General features: G+C 45.2%; 1 protein-coding gene across 4 annotated transcripts in view; it reads right to left on the bottom strand.

Moving 5' to 3' along the window:
- LOC111266891 (uncharacterized) overlaps positions 1–25320 on the bottom strand; it is a 71282-nt gene that overhangs the window by 10035 nt on the left and 35927 nt on the right. For all 4 annotated transcript variants that reach the window (XM_086971125.1, XM_086971124.1, XM_086971126.1 and 1 more), the window contains 2 exons: positions 8114–8292; positions 1097–1194 (listed from right to left, as the gene is read on the bottom strand). In XM_086971125.1, coding sequence (XP_086827251.1) covers positions 1097–1194; positions 8114–8292 — 277 coding nt within the window. The remainder of the gene's footprint in view (positions 1–1096; positions 1195–8113; positions 8293–25320) is intronic.

Raw genomic sequence — 25320 nt, 5'->3', positions numbered from 1 at the left:
ATATATATATTCTATAGTAAACATGTAATCGTTATCATAAGGAAGTGTTTTTACTGCCACATATATTTTATTATTATTATTATTATTATTATTATCATCATCATCATCATCATCATCATAAAATAATTAGTCGTCAACCGTTCCAGATTTTTTTGAGCATACTAAGCGAAGGAGCGCCGTTTCTGCGATTGGCGGTCAAGGCCTTGCCAAGACGACTAAATCAACCAAGATTTTAAACTCCAACGGCAAAATCGCTCATTCTATAAACGTTAAATCAATCTAATAAACCACTTTGAACGGTAAGCCACCCCGCTTGCCACAGGACTACCTTCTCCTTGTGGTATCCTTAATATGGTCTTAGTATCAGTACGTACTTGTGCTTATCTATTTTATGCTGTTTGCAATAGCGGTTCCGTATCTTCTTAACGTCATCTCCTGTCACGTGACAATATCAGCAATAAAAATCAACTTTATTTGTGTCTCGATACAGCAAAGAGAGAGAAAGCCAACTGTGCCCCGTATTTGTGTGCTTTCCAATTCCTCCAGTGAGGAGTTGCTGATACTCAGCCAAATCCCTGTCTAGATGGGTAGGCTCTACAAAACGGCTAGATATATGAAAATTTAAGTAATATCCATATGCCCAGTTGCAGAGGTTGTTGTCTCTTCTCGTTTTGCATATAGGTATCGTTCTACGCTAATTACTATTAATTGTCCAGTATACGAAACAGGAGATCGTTTCTGCTAGCTGCTTGTCAGATGGACTGTCCCTTTGACACTGTACTAATAGCAACATTAATCGGTCGAGATATAATTATAAAGTATGATGATTTTCTAAGCGAATATTTTGTTTTTTTTTTCGTTCGTTCTTCAGCTAGTTTCACAGACAGAGCGAATAGTGAGGTTCCTGTTTTCTACTCGAAACCATTACACCTTTCAGAGACACCATAGAGAAGAACTGGCATCCGCGTTTACGTCGCTATTCGATGTTTCTGCGAGTCTGCTAAGCTTATGGCACCGGTGTGCCAATTTGAGTGATCGTCTAATAGTGTTTTCGTTTGTCGTCGACAAGGCTGAAATTAAGCCAACACGCTTTTACCGCAAATGTGTCGGGGGCATCCGCGGTCTCCTTGGAGCTTCGTTGGCCATGATAGCGTCCATTACGAAACCAATAAAGGTCTGTCGGCGTTCTACCCTCTGCAAAGTAAACAAACCAATACATATTAGTACAGAATAATCGGGCACTAAGTAGATTTTAACAAATTTCTCATTGAAACCAACGTATTTACTAATTTTTTTCAAATGAGTAATCTTCCTGTAAAGAAATTTCGAAGCCGAAATAGATAGTGCTATGTACATAATATTATTGCTATCATTACATTGAAATCGCTGCGTATATATATACGCAGCTATATATATATATATATATATATATATATATATATGCGTGCAGCGCCGTCTAACTAGCACGCTAGTTCGAGTTTATTTCGTAGCTAGGTTTAATTTTGCCTAAAACGCACAGTCATATCTGTCCTGGTCAGTAATCAATATTCACAATGTGACCGTTTGACAGGACGCTGCTTATTGACGACGCCCGAAATCTACGCAGATGACGCGACAGCAGACGAAGCTCGATCGTCAGCCCGTCATTTGTAAAGATCGCATCTAAGAGACAGGGAAGCATCGCTAGACGTAGATGTGAGGCGCTACAAGCTCAGACGTTGTCGTAGCACTATAGTGGACGGAAGAATCAGCGAAAGAGGTTAACGTGTTTAAATAGTGAACTTTGCATCTTTGTTCTTGATTTGGCTTTACATGTTAAGGTGTTGGCGAGAAACATCTGGCGTTGATAGCCAGCGGAGGCTTGACTGTTCGCTTACATCGAAGTCCGGATCTAATCAGGTTTGACGCCGACAGACTGTTCCGTCGGATCTACTGATCCCACTATATGTAACACAAGCAAGGTGCTGCACGACATCGACAAAGATTCGTAGACGACTAGTTGGGCGGCACCCGGTAAATCGATACGCCCCCACGCACGTTGCACAGAAACCAATGAGCTAAAAACCCGAAAGATCTGAAGAAACTGTTGCCGATTACTGGAACGAGGAGAACGTCATAAAGCCAAATCGTCTTGTCAAGCTAGTGACCGCTACTTGTCAAATACGACAAGTTATCTATCTCGCACATCGCATTACTGAGCACCACTACGTTCAATAGGGGCATAATGATGTCGACTACTGAAGCATCTGCACACCCCTTTTGCAGAACCCCAAACATGGTAGATGGAATCGCTGGTTGATAGTGGATGCACTTCTCAATAGTTCATTTGCTTACATTTTGCATTTAATTGTTCGATTATTACCTAAAAAACCAATTGATTTTGTTACACGAATCAAATCTTTATTAATACAGAGCTTTGCAAACGTTTTTCTGAAAGCATAACTACGCATCCGTCGCTGTTGTTGTCTCTCTTCCTTCCCTTGTGAGAACAATACAGAAAAATATCAAGGTCATTGTACAAGAAATTTGTCAGCGAGTTAGCCCACAGATACTGAGACAGACGCAGGCTTTTTATTCGCCTTTTTCGTTCACTTTTCTCTCGCCGGTATTGACCCGCTCGGTATGCTACTCTCATGAACATCTCGACACACAGACCCTCCCGCTATTATCTACCGGAGCGGGATTTACCTAGGTTTGCAAACCCGTTGTGGCCCCCGCTGCCGGTTTGTTCGCCCGCAGTTCGGCCGATATCAGCGCGCCCCATCCTTCAATCTTTACTATGATGATGGACAGGGCTAGGCGAGCAATCCGCGCGGTGTGGGAGGCCCGCGAACCATCTGTTGCCGCTACATCGGAGCAATCAGAAAGCACCAATACGAGCTCTAGTAGGTCCAGCAAAAGACCGAGACATCACGAGGCACGAGGCAGTTCATACAACAAACCTGCGCCCGCATTAAACATGAACTCTCGTCTAACGCTCACGCGGAGGATCGATGAGCAAGACGTTTGGGAAGAAGCAGAACAAAGAAAGCAAAGGCAAAGCTTCTTCATCCTCCTATCTTCGTGCCATCATCATCATCAAAATTGAGCGAGACAGAGAAACGAAAGAGATCGAGAGAGAGAGAGAGATGGGGAGAGGTGTAGATGGAGAGAGAGAGAGGGGGGAGAGAGAGCAGGAGAGGGGCGAGCACGGATGAAGGGGAGGGGGTGTCGCATTGAAACACGCTCTACGCTCTGACGATCGGTGCTAGATCAGCCACTCAGTAGTTAGGTTGCCACTGCTACTGCTGCTTCAGGTTTTTTCCACCTCCCCCATCTCATCTATTGCTCGTATATGAACTGCTGCTGCTGCTGCTGCTGCTATCACACAAGAAGCAACACAGTAGGAACACAAACGGCCATTCCCCCGACTTGCCTCTTTCTTTCAGCCTTGTGCTGGTCTTTTAGCCTAGCTCTGCCCACGGTCTGTCGACCGATCTCCCAGCGAGCAGCACACAGGCAGGCAGGCTCTTTTGCACTCGGCTCCAGAAACCGCTATCGCCGAAGGTGCCCCCTTGTAAATATCTAAATAACAATACACTACCACCTGGCCATACCGCGGTGCGCGCGCCCTGTGCCGACATCGCAGCGAAAAAGCAGCTAACACAGTAGTGGCAGCCACTTCTTTTCTTCTATAATTATTGTCCAGTACTGAATAGTGTGTCGCATGAACTTGCCATGCGTGAAAGAAAAAGATGGTGACAAGACAGCCAAACAATTACTCGAACTCTAAAGACTACGACAAACTAAGAACCAGTGACAAGAAACGGTACTCGATTAGTGTAGTACAGTCCGACCTAGAACTGTAGTATATATAGCAATCACTGCAGGCAAAAAATCAGATCTGTCCTCAACGCAAGGGATGAGTATGGCCCGGGACAGGGAACACAGTTCAGGTGGGGTGCTAAAAGTGATCAAGGTAAAAACAAAAAGCCGACTTGGACGTCGAATAAGGCTCAGCCGTACGAGCAGATGTAATGCAATACAGGATGAGGACTAATGCCCGGCAACAGCCGCGGAAGAACAATAAAAAATCATATATATATATATATATATATGTATGTATGTATGTGTATGCATCTGATAAAAACGAATGACGAGCGCATCAGGCGAGATGTATTGCTTGTAAGCTTACTACTTCTAATGGAGTGCACTGCTTTAGCTGTGGCGGACAAGATATATGCTCATCACTGCCCGATGTTGAATGTCGATTACCATAGCGGTGTTCACGACATGAGAAAAGGCCAAGTAGCGAATCTTAGTAAAAGAAAAAACGACGTAACAAGGTGGGTGCCGTCGAGCATGTGTTTACATGGCGACGAAGGTATCACCTCCATCCATCTTGCCGCGGTGGTAGCTACTGGTGCCAGACTGTCGATGGCCGTGATCAGTTTCGCTGGCATAAACAGGGCGAATCGAATGGTGACAACGGCGTGCGACACAACATCGAATGCAGGCCATGATCAGAATGTAATTCTGTACTGTTTTTCGAAGTTTATTGGTGAGGCGTTATGTTTGTTCGCACTATACCTCGTTAGTACTTTTACTGGTGCGTGATACAACTAGTAAGAATAATGTTCAATAAAGACGCTTTACTTCTTTAGGTGCAATCTTTAGGCCACATCCATAATTGTTCGAAGATGTACGACGCGTTTTAGCAGTAACAATCGTAAAACGGCCGGGCGATCATGGACAACTGCCGGGCACGTTATTAGGTTAGGTCAGGCCAACGCCATTTCAACGAATCATTGCTTTGCGTCACAGTACTGACAGAAAAAATCAGCTACCTACTCGACTACAAGAATGAATCACGAAATGGACGACAATACGTGCCACTGTTGGCCCAACCAAAATAACTCGGCCAATGTAGGAGCGCATCCAAGGTTGGCCCCGACTGCTTCTAATGTAACCGGCATTACTTTTGATTGACGGTCGGTGTTTATCTGTTGCTTCAAGCTCTCGCGACGCTGCCTCATTCGCCACTTCAACAATTAACCAGCGTGGCGGGCCACCCGCCTACCTGTGTTATTCTCTCCGGGCCTATGTCCAATGTATGGTGGCCTACTCCACGTCCTGTGCTGCCAGCCAGTACGACGACTCGAGCCGGCCTTATCACTGACACAAATAGTAGCGGTCGTATGGCCGGTTTGTTTCTTCCTTTTACATTTATACGGCTGTGCTAATGAAAAGATAGCGGGTTGACATTGTTATTGCTCCCGTCGACGTCATTGTCGTTGTTGTTAACGGCGATGCTTTCTCCCCCGGCCCCTTGCACGTAAATATATATTTGTGTGTATGACATACAAAACGACGTTACGCAGACGACAAAGCGGCAGGCATAATGCCTGTTCCGACGCACGCATCCAGGCAGAGAAGCCGATCTAGCTATTTCTGCTTCTTTTTAGATCCGATAACTAATAGCTTTGATCGCTTCAAGGCTAAACGACGTAATTCATATAAACTATTAGTGCGCGAGGACAGCACAATGCGAATGGCTCTGATCGACGCGATATGGCGCATCGGTCTGAATTTCTATTTCTGCTTGCCTGTATATCGGTTCGTCTGCGACGGTCTTAGCACCCATGACGCTCTGTTATTGTCGCTGCTCACAAGCACCTCGACGCTGGCACGCCTCGAGCGTTACGCGCGCATGTTAAGTGAAAATTCGCAGCGCCAGCGCGACCGCCAGATTTCGGGGACGCTATCGAGTTGCCGACAAAATGCAGCTAGACAAATAGATACATTGTTTGGGATGCCGGTTAGGCGGTTTTACGACGTTAGTTATTCATTCGAAAAGAGGTTCTGGCGTCCAGCGACAAACTATACATTACTCCGCCAAATGATTGTATACTTAGTTAATACGTGACCACATTACTGCTAAAGCGGTGGTATTACGTCTACTCTACAGTTATTATCGCTGGCTGACGCTAAATATACGTTTGTTCGCGTACTTGCCGATTGGGTGTCCTTTATATAGAATAGAATGCATACAAACTGAACCGTGTTTGCCACATGTTGCCTTATTAACTACAGTGAGCCATAGCACGGCGTTCTACTGCTTCGTTGTGGCTTTCGTTGTTTTACTAAACATTTGTTTGTCATCAAGCTCAGCACAATAGTCCTGTGCATACACCCGCTAGTAACTGGGGGCATAAATGACACGGACGCGCTAAGGCAAAGTCAGTGGGAGGTCGCCAACAGAAATTTCGTGGTATCAAGAGCTAGAATTTACTCCAGTCGCGTTTTTCATTTTCAACTTATCAAGAAAGAACACTACTAGTACGCGTACTATTGCTATTACCATTAAATTAAGCACCGCGATGGCAGATGGCGGCGCCTTAGTAATGCGTAACGAATATTACGCATCATTGCTCCCGTCCATTGATATCAATAGAGCCCGTCTACCTGTTGCAGACAGAAGACAATTTAAATGTACCCAGTAATGTAAGACGCGTTAGTTTTTGTGTGTGTGTGTGTGTGTGTGTGTGTGTGTGTGTGTGTGTGTGTGTGTGTGTGACGATATTAAGAAGATTAAAAGTGGAAAATGAAAAACATAAAGAATAACATAGAGCGAAGGTATCAGCTGGTGTTCCGGTGGTCATATGAGCTCCTTCCTTTTACGCCCTTTATCTTCTTTCTCTAACAAGCTGCCCTGGCGGACTTAAATGAGATAGTGTGCAAAAGATAAGACGGAACTACACATATATATATATATACTGCTAGAAGTAATACAGTGAGGTAACTATTGCTGAACACACAGTACTTCCAAAAGGAGCAGGAAGTTCACCTAACTCCGATCGCTACGTCAGCATCATACACTCTTAACTTGGCTTGATGATTGTTATCAGCATCTGTTATTATATACATTTAGTCTGTGTAATTGGACATCTTTTTTAGCCAACAATGAATTAGGGAAAAGAAGCAGAACAGTGAAGCCACCGCTGCGCCTAAAGTCAGATCGTATGATATACCCTGGTTTGGATAGACCTACATCTTGATATATAAAGCTTGCGTTAGTAGGTATTGCGCTGTTTTTGTTCATCTTCGATCATAATAATATCTTCTCGTTAGACTTCTTAGGGTGCGTTCCCTTCCCGGACCGAATGACGAACTTTGTTCTCGCTTAAGTGAGAACGGGGACCATGTAGCTGTACAAATATCTATTTATGCGTGCGCGTGGCTATCACCCGAATTCTGCACAATATTAATATATACACACATCAAAATACATTCTATACATGAAGATCTCGTTGGCTTTTTCTTTTCAGCCGCCCAGCTTGGTACTCGTATTTGTATTGGTTTCACCATTTGGACTGAGTTCAAGAAAATCAGGAAGCGCTTGCGCTGGTCACCCGACGTCTCACAGACAACGCCAACAGCAGCAGTTAAAAGAGCAGAGACGATTATAGTTGATGACATTGCCAGTAAGGCGATTGGCCAAAGCAATCCTGGCCTGCACTTCTTTTTCGCAACTATATCAAGCGACTAGCTGTTCAGTCGCAGCATGCGCCCACGAGCAAGCACAGCATGACGGGGGCGTCATATTTTATTCTGTCCCTGTAGGAGGCGGTGATCACTGCCATGGTCTTCAGTCTCATCGTCGTCGCGTGTGGTAAATGTGCGGCAAATAGATAGGACCTGGCCGACACCATGAAGGACTCAGAAGTACTCGGCTATGGACAGATGTGCAACCGAACGGTGCCTTAGCGTCATGGGTATCGTCCTTAAAAATAGAGACCCTGTTGACGGCTTTCAATTTGACTGCGCATCAAATGAACGAAAAATTGTGCTATCATTACTTGTAGGCAAGTACGAACTAGTTATGCTACTCGTATATACAACTCAATTTCAAATCTTCTGTGAAGCAGAATGAGGGAATTTTCTGAGAGAAGGTAAAGGCATACCACTTGGCTTCTTTAGGCAGCCATCTGAAGAGTTCGTACTATGACTAAATATGTACCAATTTGTTGTCGGCTGTTTGTTTGATCGGCATATATATATATATATATCAGATCTGTTGCGCCGTTTTTCTAACAGTATAGATACTCCGTAACTAGACATATGACACACATACCCTTTGAAAGCGTCCGTATTCCCAATGGTCAGAAAGACGGCGAAGGTCCCTGCCGATGTTCAGATAGTCAGCTTCGTTTAAGGAGGCAGCGCGGCGTGGAAGCGTACGAGCTGGGCGACGCGGAACTACATCAGGAATATTGGAAACAGTGGCTCGCCGGCGACTAACGGCCGCGACTTCTGAAAAGATTCAAAAACGATGTGAAAAAAAAAAAAAAAAAAAAACACACAGACCACAGTAGCAGTATTGAGTATACGATTCCACAAATCTGTGTACTTTTCTTTTTTTCTCTTAAAAATCTTTTAAAATAAATAGAAATTAGAAACATCTTAAAATAGTTGTTCCATCTATAGTTTTCGGTCGAGATTTCTGTCTCCGTGCAAATTTACCCGCGAATACTAATAAAATTTCTGAATAATACGTCTATATTGAGGGTACATATTTATACGTTTGTGTTAGTTAAAGAAATTTTCTAAAATCAATGGTCATCATATTTGTACCATAGAGATCTGAAGGATCGGCCATTCATCAATTAAGGTCTTATTATTCCCTTTCTAAAAGTTAAGGTGTTATGGTGGTTACACCTTTATGCCAATACAGGTTTGTTTACATAGATTGACGGCTGAAGAATAAGAAGCTGCAACATCGGAGAGTCACGATTTTTCTGCCACGTGAGCTTCACGTGAGGGACTACGAAGTCCGTCTGCGACGGCTTCAGTCATCGTCACGATTCAAGATAACGGCGGCTTTCGATTTTTAGATTTTTGTTGCTAACCTGGATCTCACTCGTAAAATATGGCGCTTTTATAGAGGCAATGAAAAGGGTACGTCACGAGGAAATCGTACATCTACTCGCGTATACCTATATTATGAATGGAAACAATGGTTAGCATATAATGGTTCATAAAAGCGTTACCGCTAGCTATCAATACTTCACCGACGAGGTAATAAACGAATTCTAATAGGGAGCAGTCATTTTCGTGTTGTTGTTATCGTAAACACTACACTGTTGGCGCATATTGCTAGTGTCAATGATTTTTTTTTCTTTTTTCGAGAAAAAGCAATACAATGCTCGCCTATCGACATAATTTCAAGGGTTGGCATGGTTAGTGAAAGTGGTCCGATGTTAACGTTGGTGCTCATATCTGACATCGCCATGGATCTTATATGCTAGCTTACTAAAGAAATGGCTAGAAAAATAAAGAAAGACAACGGCGAGATCCATTGCGGCGAGGCCACAGTCTCTTGTCTCGTTGCCGGTAACTTTGCCGTTAATTTGTTTGCTTCGATTCCTCGACCGATCTCATCTTGTTTTTGATCGCTGCTTAAAAATCTAAGCCAACAAAAGTGAGAGAAATCATAAAGCAGCTGAAGAAAAATATAGAAGCATTAACAGTCCCGCCTTTAGCTTCATCTCAATGCCGCCTTCGACAAGTCGTGGTAGCAGCAGCAACAACAACAACAATAACCATGATTGTGACAATAACTGTACAAAGTTATGATGTTCGATTTCGCTCTGCCGTGCGTCAGTCAACGGCACTCCTTTCAAATGCTACTGCTGTTCATGATGATTAGGCTCATGGCTTAGCGCACCCCCGTAATCGACTGTTCATAGCAGTTCAACTAAAGCTTTGTACCCGCGTCGACGTAATGCTCGTTGCGTCTATTGACGTTGTTGTTATTGTCTATCGACTCGCGTAACGTGTTAGTTGATTTGTTAATAAGCTGACACCAGCACCTCAGTTCAAATTCCGGCTGAGGTAGCCCCTAAGTCGTAGCTTCGTTTACTTAACCATTCTGGTACTTCGATCGATGCTGCTGCTGCTGCTGCTGCTACTATCATCGGTGAAGTTGTCGTCTTCGACTCGCGTAACTGTTGCGTTATTAAAAAGCTGACATGCAGGCAGACAGAGGGCGACTGGGTAGACGGTGTCAGTAAGGAAGGTTAGTGAGTGAATGTTGAATTAGGGGCCCCCAACGCGTTTGCCACGATCGAACGATCAGTGACAGACACTACCAAGGACGCTTGAATCAAATGAGCCTGCCCGACGCCTATGGGTGGATGAACGTCGATGACGATGTGCTCGAAAAGAAACGTTAGATGTGTGCGGACAGCCGCGTCAGCAACGATAGCAGTTTGTGAGGGTGGCATTAAGGGGCAGCACTGGTCAAATTGCTAATACCATCCGGTTGAGGGCCCCAGACCCTTTATGACCGTGAAGAAGCCAAGGAGCAGACATCTCTAGCAGCGGTCAGAAACTTCGTCGAGTAAGACCTGGTAAGAAATCATCAACACCTTGGAACCAGCAATGCGGCAAAAACGAGTCAAGCCACTCAATCGGATAACTACGAGGAGGGAAAACGAAAACATGGTATGGCACCATCGCTACCAGGATCTCCCCTACTCTCTCGCTACTTTTGATTTCTCTGAAAGAGCTCGACGGCCGAGGATCAGCCGTTTCGTATCTGTCTTTTGCACGGGTCCAGCCGGTGCTGCTGACCGCGACATCACTTTTCCACACTCCTCCAGCGGATTCTGTGCTGAACCACTATAAATGTAGTCAATATCAGCGGTACATTTGCTGTCCATTCGGCCAGTCGCGTCGCACAGACTAACGCAAACGCCATAGCCAACAGCCATTGTTAGCCGGCAACGGTACCAAAAACAGCAGCGGTAGCATCGTCGACGCCAATAGCAGAAGCTGCAGTAGTACACGCAACCTAAGTAACTAATAGAAGACGAAAAATGGAGACCAAGAAAAAGCCATAGTGTGACTAAAGCCAGCAGGTAGACACCTGCATGACCCCGGCCGCGACGAAATACACACACACGCGCGCGCATAATCCATGCATGTGCCAGCTCGGACAAACAATCAGAGGGGACGCGCAAATACACACACAAACAGAGTAATGGACGACGACCAGCAACGAAATAAGCGATAAAAACGAATAAGATAGAGCCAGCCGCGAATCATCACGCGCAGCGTTACGTCCGACTCAAAGATGAACAACGCGGTGAAGAGTGGAGGGAGCGGCGGGGGGAGAAGTTGGCGAGCACCGGCGGTCGAACAGAGGGAGAGTGAGAAAGACGCCGAGCGTCCTCTCGTAGAAATCTCTGGTCCGTTAGGATAGGCCAACGGTGAATCGAGAAAGTGGCTGTCTATAGTTTGTCTCCATCGGTTCTGCCCGTTTTCTCCCCTATTTGTTACTCCTTTCTGTATTTCACATTGGTAGAGGAAAAGACAGTAGCGAGATTAGATGTAGTGCTGCTAGTGCAGGCGCGACTGCCGCTGCTGCTGCCGTTGTTATTACTGCTACTATCGCTGGCGTTGGATCAAGCGACAAGTAAGAAGAAATAGCCGGGACTAAGATCTTTCTGCCCGTGTCAGATCGGCTCCGTGGCGATGCAGGAACAACGGGCGGATAGGCTTTGCTCTTCGACGACGAGCTGCCGCTGCTACTGCTTTCGGCGCATCAGTCCAGGTGGCATCGTTGTTATTGGCGTTGTTGCCGTGCTCGATATTGTTGTGGTACTTGTAATACTTCTTTGTTTAGCCACGGCAAGATCACTCCGAAGAACAGACTACTGTAGACACTCATGCGAAGGCGTAGAGATATAGAACCATCGAGGACATTGCTGCTATTCCGCGTACGATCATCGTTCGCGTTGATGCTATTGGCTCGTTTGAATCATCGGCCCCATCGAACCTTTCCAACATCTCGAAAACCAACTGAGTGTCACTGCTACGGCTGATACAATCGTTGTATCTGTTTTCGGTCTATCTGGATCATTCTATAAGAACTCTCGTCGACGTTTTCCTTTTCTCACGTAATTGTTTAAGGCGACGCGTGCGGTTCACTACTGGAACGTCATCGCTTATTGCGATCACACTTCGGTCGTCAACGGCGAGGTAAACTGGATCTGCTAATGTTACTAATGTTATTGTTGACAGCCGACTTAGTGAAACGGCGTATCCGCGACCCGGGCAGCGGCCGCAATCGTACGGACTGCTTAGGCCAAAAGGCTTCGCTAGAGCCTACGACTCGAGCTGGAGGGACATGTCGCAACGACGAGACGTTGCAGTTTCAGACATTTTTACGGACGGATTAGCTGGCTGATCCAACTCCTTTGTCTCTCGCTCTTGTTGACCCACTCACAACGCTATGCTAACAGAGAATAAATCGAAAAGAGAACGTGTCGATAGCCTGGAGACAATCGCCTATTTATATATATATATAAATTTCAGCAGAGTAATATAATGTGCTTGAAACCGTTGAAGGACATGGGTCACATTTAAACAACGTACTCGCATACGAAAAATGCAATGTTATTCAGAACAAGAAGGAATGAAAAACGATGAAGGCAATGAGTAGCAATTAACACTGAAGCCGTTAATTAAATTTGGAAGATATTTCTACCACCACTCGGAGATATGACCTTGGCTACGTAAAAAGCCTCAAGCAATTTGCTTTACAGCTAATGCTATGTCGAGAAGGTTTAGCACCGTCATACGTAACTGGTTAATGGGGATGTAGTAGATTTCTACAACTGATGCTGGTGCCATATGAAAGGTCTCTTCGATCTTCACTGTCATATTGTTACGCTGTCCGTCTATTCTTTTATATTTCTGAATACACCTACATCTGATATAAGACAGCTGTGGGTGGATTCAGAAATAAATAATTTTCTTTTTTGCTTCTACTAAAAAATTCATAAACGATAATACTAATAACACGTGATTCCTTTCGACAAAGCACGTAACACTAAGACGTCGGGAACTCGCAGCGTATGATGCAACACGAGTGAAGATAAATGGCATTCGGAATCGAAAATGGTAGCATTTCTGATAGACCGTGCCCCATCTGTCACCTTATTTCTGCCTACTATTTTCTCTGTTTTGCCTCTTACCTAACTGTCACTAAACAATCGTTTCTTCTATGCTACTATAGTTAGCTAGCCGGCTGACAAGCACAGCTGAGGCCAATTGTCCCATTAATTGTTCTTCATAAAACGAAACTTCTGAAGCGGAGCGTCGCCAACGCCAGATCACCCCGCGACGAGAATACAGCCGGTAGCCTATAGGGCTTCTGGACCGGTATTTGGCGTCCCATGAGTCCCGTTACGCGCTCCGGGTGTCTTGCAATCTATAATATTGGTGTTCGGGCAATCGCTATGGGGCTGCAGCTTTATCCCACAACAATAAATTATGCCGTCCAACACAGACAGAAGTGGCGGCCGTCAAAGTCGTAACATCCGTTGCTGCCCGACTTCCACTGTTGTGTGTGATACATGTGAATCTATGTATATGTGTCTGACCTACCTGACTATCGTTCTCAATGATGGAAGGAGCCCTCCGATCGACTTCTGACACGAGTCATGCAAAAGCCATCATTAGACAGCGACTGCTGTCAGCTGATTGTGAAGTCAGTTCTCTGCTTTAAACACAGGCAGTGAAGAATATAAAACAACAAATCCAATAGCGGCTAGCCAAAACCGAGAGCCTGTGTTCGTGCATGAACTCACTTAAGTCAACGCAGCTGTTCTCACCGGTTTCGTTCTACTGGACTATCGAGCGAATACGCGACTACGGAAACTAGCGAGAGCGACAACGAAGCAAAAGATCATCCAGCAGAGACGCGTCCAGTGCGACAAGTGTTCGCTGACTAGCGAAAAGTGGCGTGAGCAGCTGACTGGATGGATCGACTTTACTTCAAACCGATCAGCGCAAACGACACCTCCTTAGTGTTGATGTTACTGCATATTGCTTTGCGCTCTCGTTCTTGCTTAGACAGGCAAGTAAGCAATAGACAAACGAATGGGCAAGCAGGCAGGCAGGCCGCAGTAAATTCGCTCGGCGTTCATGGGTTGTCGAAGTCGTCTGGTGGCCCGCCTTTCCTCGTCGATTGTCGACTCTGGGCACGCTCATCGTAGAAGCGTCTAGTACTTTTCCATAGTCATTTGTGACTGTAGTCATACTCGAGCTTTACGCATCCACGCCAAAAACTCGGTGCGACTTCGATGAGAAAACTTGTTGATAGCAAACCTCGAACCCAGCGCCAGTCGACGAAAAAGCGTCCTTCTTTACTTTAGTTTCTCATTGCCTGCGTACGGCAGAAGATGCAGACTAAGGGGACGGACCGATGGAGCGGGCACGTAGCAATCGAGCAGTAGCAGCGGTTACAGAAAAGCAGAAAAAAAAGAGGCATGAAGTCGAGGCGAGTCTTCTTCGTTACCTGCCGCCCGTGGCTCGTTCGCATCGAGGTAAGATGAACGCAACGCAGGTGCGTACAATCGATGTTTCTTTCCTTTTTCCCCTGCCCGCCGGTTCGTTCGTTCGCATCTCGTCCCGAAACTGTCTTATATCGACCCCACAATAACAACACCAGCCACAGCGACAGTAAAAGCAGTAACACAGGAAAAACGGCTGAGTCGACCATAACAACAACAGCCAGTTTAGCCCGCTGCCGCCGACCCGACCACGTCGCTCTGGCTTGCCTCCTCCCCATCAACTGCAGCAGTAGCAGCGGATTAACCAACAGCTACATAACGTAGCCCCTAGAGAAACAATAACAACAACACACATTGGCGGCAGAGACGTCGATCGGATGGACTGGCACCGGTAGACCGATAGGCCAAAGTCGAATCAGACAGCCACAAACCGGGAGACAAACGAAAGGATCCAAGGGGAGCAAAGAGTAGAGGTAGAGACCCAAAGTCGCCGGTGTAATACAACCTATTAGCTGCCGTTATTAACGCTGTTGTTGTAATGGCCAGCGTCGCTACTGGCGCTGCTGCAGTGGTCGTCGTTCAATAGCACCCGCTGAGTTTGTCGAAGACGTGGCACACACACATACGTACGCGCGCGCGCGCACGCACGCACGTACGTACGTACGCACATGCACCTACTAAATGGACATGGCTGCAGTGCGTAAAGAAGAAGATGATAGAAAAGTAAGAGGGTCACCGCATCGACGAGAGTGAAAATGGACAAATGAAAAATATATGTACAGCTGGGGGCAGTTTTCAGTTTGACACTAATCCCTCCGTTCTCCGTTCCCTCGGTTTGTTGCCCCAATCGAAACAAAAAAAAAGTGAGCGGCAGCTGCGCTGATTGCAACATCAACAGCAACGCCGCCTCGATAACAACGATTTATGTCAAAATTATCGAAAACCTTTGCAAACCTTCGGTAATGAATGGGTGCTGTGTGGATGTCTTCAATGACTTCAGAAAAAATGTAAGAGAAAAAAAAAAACAAAATGCAAGCGTGGAAAACAACATGTCACCTGTGCGACGATCGTATAGATGAGCCTAAAATTTTCAAGAAATCACCATAAACAACAGAAAGAGGATCAAACTAAACATCAATCGAGACTAGTCACCCAAAATCGATCAGATCTAATAGCAACGCTTTGCATCTTGTAGTTCGTAAACATGCGCACAATACCTGGAAGACGACAAAGGCAAACAAATGTAAACCTGCTCACCCCCGTTAAGGCGAAGACCAAGAAGCAAATCTTCAATAAAGCCAACAAATCTTGCCTAGACGATGGTTACTATCGATATATCTGAAAAACGAAGACTCTTGCTCCTTTTCTTGCCTTCATTTTATAGAAGGATTTAGTAAAAGGGGTTTTCGCGGGAAACCATCACCCAATTCGCCCTGACGCTTTGATTTCATCGCCTTACTTGGATTTTATTTAGTACCATTCTGGCTTCTGATACCCATCCCTCTTACCAACTTCTTTATGAAGGCTTTGCTTTCGGTTGCTGTTTGTCTTTTACTGCCGTATACTAGCGTCAAACCCAATCGGGGCCCTCACTTGGTTCTATATGCAAAACAGTTTTCCCTGCTGCTACTGCTACTGCTTCTGGTGCAGACCACGGGATGCGTCGCATAAAGGCAGGCTCTCCCGCTGCCACTTGGAGAATCGGCTTTAGCTGCCCATCCATGACTTATCTATTAACCCATGTGCTTTTCGTCTGTTCATCTATTTTCCGTTTTATCTTTCTCTTTTGGTCTTCTGTTTCCCGTTTGTGAATCCGTATTCGCTGATTTTTGGTCTCGAAAGCAGGGTAAGCCACTGGAGCTGAGAGAGGGAACGGCAAAAGGTGGGTGACACAAGATGGCTGAAAGTCGTGCTCTGTGGTAATAAAGTACAAAACATAATAACAATAGAAGTAACACCCTAGTAATGATAATAATATGATGATAAAGATTACGCAGTTGCTCCTCGCCGTGTTACTGAGCCGCTTGAATCTATACTATAGCAGTTGGCCACTTTTATCACCAGTATATCTTCTTCGTCGTCATGATTATTGTTATCATCGTAATTAGAAGGGGATGTTTGTTGAACCTGTTTGGTGTTCACCAACGAATTCACCTGTTATCCATTTATCTATCCGTGTTCTATGTTCGTATGTCTGTAACTGTTAGGGCTCTGATTAAATGTGTTATTGCAACCGCTACGTTGCCTACGAGGCGACGAATACAAAAACAAGGGCGAAATGAGTTTCACAAGGAGAACGAAGGCGCCCAAGGAGAGCTGATACATTTGCGGGTGCAGATCAGTGGCGTCGAAGATGATGATTTCTATTTTTGCGCGAAGTCGCTGTCTTCGTTGCTCATCAATTCATTACGATGTTGACTTTGTGGAAGGGATCATTTACCGTTGTATAGATAGACGGGTGGCCGACCATACGGTGCCGTCAAGGAGCAGAGCTGTTTTTCATGCTAATTTTTCTGCTTCGCTTCCACATATCGTAGATTATATTTGCATATCGTGTAAACGTCGCAACACTGCTGCGGCCTCATAGATAATAACACCGCTAGTAGCAAGAGAAAGCGACGCCGTTGAGAAGCGGCGCGGAATGAAACAGACCCGGTAGTCAGCGACCCGTAAAGTGAGTCAGAAAAGAGGCGGGATCAAGGGAGCGACTACGTTATCGCACTACTCCGAAATCTACTGGACCCCATTACGGCGACAAGCGTTACTACCTTTGCTACGAGCGGGCGTATGACCTGGCATCGGTAAGCACGTATTCAAAAATTCCAAAATCATCGCTTACAAGAAGTTAATGATTGGCTTATCCTGTCTTAGCATGTTTATTCTGCTCCCATTTAAGCCAATCAACCAATGCAATCGGCACTATAGTGCTACTAAGAACCATATCTGCACTAGATGCACGTAATTTTGTCAAGTCTTCTTTGGACATATATATATATATATATGTTTTTTTTTCTGCTTTCATCGTACTGCGCCGGTTACGTAACGCGGATCCGATGGAAAGCTGCTTATAGAGCAGCGAGACTTGAACCTAACTCGGCCATCTATAGGGAGCGAATCAGGCACTTCGAATAGAAATCTGAGTCATAGTGGATGGCCGCACGGGGCTGAAGAATATCAGAACGAGATAGACTACCTAATCTTTTCCTTCGAATGGCCAATCTTCTCTCCCTGCTTAACAGGTAACAGTATCCGACCCCGAGAGCAATTACTATGGATTTCATCGGAAGCGCGCTTCCACCCAGTGTCCATGAGGGCATTGGTCGCTTATATGTACGTGTACCAAAAATGACCAACAGAGCGCAGAGAAATGAGACTATCATTACATTCACAAACGCGATCAGCTTTGTACCGTTACCTGCGAATACAAACAGTAACCATAGCGTCGAGGTTTTATTAGGTGAAGCTGAGCTCGAACGTCGAATTCATACAAATTATTTTCGTCTGATCCTAGTATTGGCCCGGTATACTCGATTGTCCTATAAGCATTGGCTGTATATATTCGCTGCTGCGTTTCAGCGTTTTCAGGCGGAAGATCCAACGGTAGAATGGAACGAAAATTATGTAACATGCTTGCATTATATTAGGAGACAAGCAAATTCCAACATAGAACATATGTAATAGACGTATTCTCAACAAGAAGGATATGTCCGCTTTTTGACGGCCACGTTTTGACGTAAACCAAGTGCACAATACAAACGAGAAGACTACCATTACTCAATCTGAGTACCTGAGAAACTTCGGTGGTGATGCTGGACAAACAGAAAAATCGGACAGTGACTACTAATAATAACCGCCAGTAAACAGTCTTGCATAGACACACACGACGTACGCTGAGAACGAGCACACAATCTGTTAAATAGACCGCAAGCAGAGGACGAAGAGAAGCTTAGATTTGCGAAGAAATTATGGACAGGAATGCTGATTTAACTGGATCATCAAGCCTAGAATCTGAGCCTAGAGTTACAGTCGCTTGTGGGCGTGTTTAATCTATGCAGTTGAAACTGTAATTACTATATGGTTTGTGACAATAAGTTGGTCGATCTCTTGCGTCGTTGTCTCTTGCGCAAAGTAAGAGAACTTTTTAATCCCAATATGTCTTCGAAGGCTTAACATTCTTCTAAAACAGTGTACACGAATTTAAAATACAGGACATCTTGAGTAAGAATAATGGCTTTAGTCGTTTACGGAAGCTAAAAGGTTAGATTTAACAGTCATTTACACATCGTAAAAATGAATAGAGCCCTCACTGTGAAAATTGACAATGCAATTCCTTATCCGTTCGCGTTTTGCCTAGTCACGATGACGGTTGGCCTTACCGCAACATGAGGACGTAGTACTTACAGGTAGATATAACCGAGTTTCCATATCTGAAAGAGCGTGTACAGTTCACCACTGCGCATTACGTATTTGTTTAGTTGCACACGAAAAAGACCCTCAAGCTTTGAGAAGCGACAGACGATCAATCGGCGGATCACTTAAGACACACATCGGGTACATATATATATACAAGAATCATACTGTGCAAGCGTTATTGTCTCAGCTTCGCGAACGCTTCGAACTACGTCGAATCTTTAAGAACCTTTGAGTGAGTTCCCCGTTACGATTTTGCCGACGGGAAAGACGACTTCAGTCTGCACTTCGCATAATAAACGACGCAGCTGTCTCTATCGAAGTAAACGCAATACAATAATAGTCTTAGCTAATCATCAGAGGGTATTGGTCGTTCATTTGATTTTCTGTTGCTCTTTTCTGTCTCTATTAGCCCTAAGTTCTCATCTGTTTTTACTTTTTGCCCACAGCGAAATCTCGTGGCAGCGGTATCCGATAGAGGTACGGTTTAAAAATGCAACCGCTTTGGTCAGAAGCTAGAGTAATATTGAAGAGCGATGCTATCTCTTGCTATATCTCTCTAGTCAGTATTGCCTAACGTATAAGCGAACGGCCTGAGACGGGAACGAAGAAAATGACAAGAGCGGCGCTTCTGATCAACCAGAGTCGTCCGTACTGCTTCTGTCATTTGTCGCTTGCTATTGTCTATATTGGTATATTAGAATTGGATGGTGGCTGTCCATTGGCGAAAAGTAGGAATAGACGAAAGAGTGAGACGCAGAAATAAGTCCACTATGGTCGAGCGTAGCCAACTGTATTCGCTTACAGAAGGGAAAAAAATTACGACGATTTATAGCTCTAATCGTGGCCGGCACTTTGTAGTGTCCCAGAACAGCCAAGATATTGCATTGTGTACCGGTATAGTTGATCGGTTACGCCTGTACAGAGCAGAACTACTAGCCAGTTAGATCTATCCCCTTATTCGTTGCGGAAGCCAAGTTGATTTACTAGTCTAACATACATTTATCTCTATACAACCCGACCGAACCTTAAATTAGTCTACGGCTAGATTCTTCCTTACAAAATAGAAAGGTAATAGGGCAGTATCAGTCACACTGGCACTGTCTACCTAATATGCAGACAGCACAGACTGCTACAGAACGACGTGTTTAATCTGTACCGGCTAACGCTAAACAACCGTGACGCCCGAGCAAGTACACTAAACACCGATCTCCTGTTTATGCATTTCTATTCTACTCTATAGCGAACGTATCCGCGTTTGAACAAAAGGCTCAAACAATGGCGTTAGGTAGATTCTGTCCAATCCGTTCACACAGCTAAACGCAAAATGTACAATGCATGTTTAATCTCAATCAAATAGATAAGTAAAGATTTACTCCGGTTACCGTTGCCTGTTTTCTTTGTTTCCTGTTTGTGTTACGTCCCTTATCTCGTCTTCTGTGACCGTTTCAAAGGAAACGACATGGCCCGCAGGTCTGTACTGCAACTATTACCATGTCTCTATAGAATATCGTCCTCTTATCAGCTATAATTATTATTTCATAATAATTGCGTTGTGCCCTGGTGTTGACCGAAGCAGAGGCGCTCTACGGGTGTCCAGTCGGTCAGAACGCATCTATCTGTTCGTGTGACTATAAACGTCAACGAAAGATCGTGTCGTATTATTTTGATGGTCAGTCATATCATTGTTGTCTTCGTGTTTGTCGTGGTCCTCAACGATCCTACCATCGTTTTTGGTAGCCACCACAAAAATTCACACAGTGCTACGGTGAGTAGTTTTCTTCGTTTCAGTGGTCAGCTTGTCTCATATACACCGTTGTCATCGTAGTCCTTAAATCGTCTTCACTTGGAGGTTTTTTCAAGACGACTAGAGACAAAAAAATGAACGAGAGATCGATCTCTTTATAGAAAGAACGCGCGAGAAAGCTAACAAACGGTAAGATGTGTCAGCCTTTGACTGTCAGCCGTGTGGCAAAGGCGACCGGTTTAGTTTATAGCTTCCTAGACATCCAGACAGCGAAACACAGCGGTCCTGCTTGGGGGAGCGCGGCAACACCAAGCGAGACAAGCGCCAGCGGCGACGTTGTCATCTTACTGCTACAACAGTGGCGATGGCGAGCGACGGTAGTGGCATCGATCTGCCACCGGACCCGCTAACGGCGAAGCCGCCGCAGAAGTTACTAGCGACTGAAGCCGGTGGCCGCGGACGACGTTCTTCGCTCAGCTACAACGACAAGCACCAAGGCATCCGCATCATCATGATCAGGAACAACACAGAAGCAGCAGCAGCAGCAGCAGCAACTCTCAACGAATCGCCAGCACCACACGTGGTGCACCTGGTCTTCAGAAGCATCGGCGCGGGCAACACTGACGCTAACGGCTTCGGTGCAGCCACTGCTGACTGTAGCCGTTAGTCGACGACCGCGGACGGCGGGGCCATCCCGCGACCTGTGGCCGCCCCACTCACCTCCGCCACCACCACCACCACACCACACCACCACCACCACCACTACTACAATCGAACTTCTGCGTTACTCAGCTCGATCCCACCGCACCCCCTCCCCGCGGGCCGACATTCACTTTGTCGTCGTTTTTTTCGTCTTAACTCAGTTCTGTTTCTTTCTACTTCCCGTTTTAGCCCCGTCTTTTCGACTTTAGACTGCTCTCTCGACGGCTTTTGATTCATCTCTCGTTTTCTGCGATGGATTCAACAATAATTTGCTTTTTCTCGCGTTTCCCGAAAGACGAAGAGACATGGACAGGGAGAGGTCTGTTGTCAACGGATACTGCTGCTGCTGCTGCTGCTACTGCGGTAGTTGACGAAGCTGATAATGTTACGGTTATGCTGCTGCGGCGAGACTTACGCTCGACATTAGGTCGTGCTCCTATTGTCGTTGCTTTTCTTCTTTTTGTTGGCTCGCTTATCTTCTTCGTTGGCAGCAGCAGGAGACAGGCAACCAAGAACGCTAAAGGCAAAGCGATCGGTGGACGCTAGATAGCCAGAAGCAACGAACGGATACAACAAAACTTGTCAGGATCGAGGGACCGAAGGGACGTACACGGAGAACTGGCTAGAGCTAGCGCACATAAAATTCGATATTAAAAATGTGACAACAATCGAGATTGAGATGATGGCAGAAGAAAGGAACAAAATCAGTTGCAGCAGCGATATTTTGAAGCATCGCCATCAATAGCACCTGAAGTAACAATAGTTGACGACGACGACGACGACGACAACAGCACGGAGGACCGCGGCGACGATGACGACAGCAACAACGGTAGGCCCAACTGGGGTAAGTAGCAGCAAACGAAATAAGTAAGAAGGCACTTTTTCTTTACCTAAACACGTTATTGTGTGACGCGTTATTTCAAGAGAAAACAGAGAAATTCAAAAATAGGCTGCTCGAGTATCAGGGTGGAGAGCAAGACAAAACGCTAAGAGGACAGAATGGAGTGAGACCACTGAGCAAATACCACGAAAACGAAATGGAACTTCGGTTCCATTCGAAACAACGACCATGTTGTCTATTGTTGGCGATTGTGGGCAGCTCCGTTACTAGCTATTGGCCGGTAGCCCTCTGTTATTCAATGTACAACACATCAGAGGGTTTCAATTTAATGATGATTACAATGTCTATGGATATACGGGAAAATATATAGAGAAAAGACAAAATTAAACAAGTGTGACACTATAATGACTGCTCTTTGTTGCTGTACTCCTGTTAATCGGTGTCGCGACACCGTATTAGTCATCACCGCTGGCAAATAAGGGGTCCATGGAAGGACGTAAACGTACGACATGCGCGACTTAGGATCGCTATCTCTGTTGCTGCGATCCGTTAATTGAGCATGTGCGTTTCACCATTGAAATATCGTTCATCATTGATAAGATTTTTTATTTAGCAATTTTTTTTTGTTTCGATGAGATTTGTGCCTATCATCTGGTTGTGTACACCACTAGCTAAATAGCGTCCACATAAAAAAGAATCATTAGACAAAAGAATTATTAGAAATTGACGTCAGTGAAATAGAAATTTTACGAGGTGACCGGCCATGAGAAAATGCTGTGAAGTTATTATATTGTGTAGTATATTTGCTAGCTAGCTAGCTAGCCAAAGTTGAACTGTTATATGAGCAAGGGTACTTGTCTTCTCCTTTGTGTCATAGGTCAACGGTACACGGACGCGAAAGAATGACGTGTGTTAAGCTACAATAAAGAATTTAACTGCGTTCAACCCCAGACTAACATTACGAGAATGATGATGGCAGTGTCAACCGAAGCACTTTTCTCGACGCTATCCCTTCAATGGTTCGATGGTCAGAACTTCCACCGAGTGGACCAGCTAGACCCCGCTAACGGCAGCGGTAACGGTAATAGAACAAGTGGTGTTACCCAATCGAATTGGCCAATGACCATCGACTAGCCCATCCGCCCGCCCACCCACGAGCGGAGCTTCTTTGCGCGCTTACAAACTACTGTAGCCCGCCTAGTCACGAAGCTGCATGACCATAGGTAAAGCAGATTCACACGAGCGATCTGCGTCCACACGTCAGGTAAACGCCAACGCTGTCGCCGGCCGGTGAAAACTGTCGAAAAGCGAGCTATTCTTCATCCGAAAACCGCTGAACCTCCGCGTGCCGCTTCTGTTTCGCGGAACCGTTATGTGTTATAATATAAAATATTAGACATCGTCCCTTTGATCGTTCAGATGCTGCTACGCGATCACATAGCATATGGTATCACGATAACAGCAACACTGACGAAACGGACTGTAACTTACTGGAGACGCTATGAACCATTTAACAGCAAGCCGGAGGAAGAATAAGACTAAACGAGTTACCTAACCATATACGACGATTTTTATCTTCCCATATATGTGTCAATGAGCGGTCTTCGGGCATTTGTTTGTCGCTGATGTTAATGCTCGGCTTCTTAGTCTACGTGCGGTGTTGATGGCTTTGATCCCCTGCGAACCCGGACGCCTTCCATGTCTTCAACCAATAACTAGCCGACTTTACGAGTGAAATTTCATCATCCATAACCAAAAGCGATGATATGCTCTTTTGATGACCACAATTATTATTATTATTATTGTTATGACAACTCATATTGTTGTTTTGTCTTTCTATATATATATATATACCCATATAAACCTAAGTCTCTGCAAGTCGACACCGGCAGCTCAGCGCTTCATACAAATCGATTTAGTTTTTTGAACAAAAAAAAAGTGTATTTATTATTGTTACTATTATTGTCTAAAAACGACATAGCGGTCAGCCCGGCACACGACCGCACATGTTCCTCTGGATCGATGCAATATGAAATAGTTACGTGCTCCAGTGGATGGGTCGTTGTCAAGACGTCTGTGGTCTTTGTCACGTCAGTATCTGAAATGCTCCGTGCAGCTATGATAGAATAATGGCAGTCTATTCGATAGAGTAAACGACCCAAAAAAACATCAAAAGGGCAAGCTATATAGTGATGCTGAGCTATCCTCTGCGTCAATGAGTATTGCGCGCCGACAGACTAGATGCGGTCGACAAGACGTGTGGACCTAGCGTGTCGACAAATTCAATCTTCGTTTGTGTTTATCCTGCCATTAGTTAGATTAGACCATAATACCTTGCAATAAATAGACATATCGTTGTGCAGCCAATGCCCCTCGTAACGTGTTTGACAAAATTTCAAGAAACACAGTGGGCATCGAGACATTTGACGCGCATCGTATCGTATTGAAACAGAATAGTAATCTCTTTTTAAGGCAAATCATTCTTTGACAGCATTAGCAACGTCAATATCATCAGTAAGTAAAACATCTGCTCGACTCGTATAGTTGTCGCCGGTGACGGACGATCGCTCTATATATGTCTATGTATCAATTACCGATGGATGTCTGAAATGTTCTGACTAAATAAGCCTCTCCGCCTATTGACATGAGGGATGATGTAACTGCGTCAACAGCCATTAATCAGCGGCTGGCATAAAGTATAAACAGTTACAGGCATAGGATTGAGTGGTATTAACTTTTGCCAGTATCACAAGCCCCAGCCGTTGAGAAGCAACAGGAGCATGCTGCAAGAAATGTAACGAATACGGCCTTACGATATCAGTTTGAAGTCGATGGACAAACAGGCAGGCCGGCATTGCAAACGAAGCTGCAAGACTAGGCTTATTTCCGACAATAACGGATTTATCTACAACACGATCAAGTTACTAATGTTTAGCTTTAAGAACTGCGGCTCCTCAGAAACGCTTATTCTTACCTTTGTCCCGGTGGACTGGTAGCGAAAAAATGCCCAGCTACTTATTTAGTTTCGTTATCCGAAGAGTTCCGTACCCACAATGCTGAAACCCCTGCTGTCGCACATCTTTCTGCGGTTTTCAACGCGGTCGTATGTTGTCCATGGCAGCGTGCGGGGAAGTAAGTGCACGCGGCGTCCGAACAAATCGTCCACCCTCCATATACTGCACATCCAGTTAACCAGACAACCACCCAATACCATGACCGTTACCATCAGGGCACTAAAAGGAAGCGGCACGAGCAGTGACATCTATGACCTGCATGTT

This window comes from Varroa jacobsoni, unplaced genomic scaffold (genome assembly GCF_002532875.2).
Source record: "Varroa jacobsoni isolate VJ856 unplaced genomic scaffold, vjacob_1.0 scaffold_1125, whole genome shotgun sequence".
Taxonomy (NCBI): Eukaryota; Metazoa; Arthropoda; class Arachnida; order Mesostigmata; family Varroidae; genus Varroa; species Varroa jacobsoni.
This window is presented reverse-complemented; position numbering and strand designations above follow the sequence as displayed.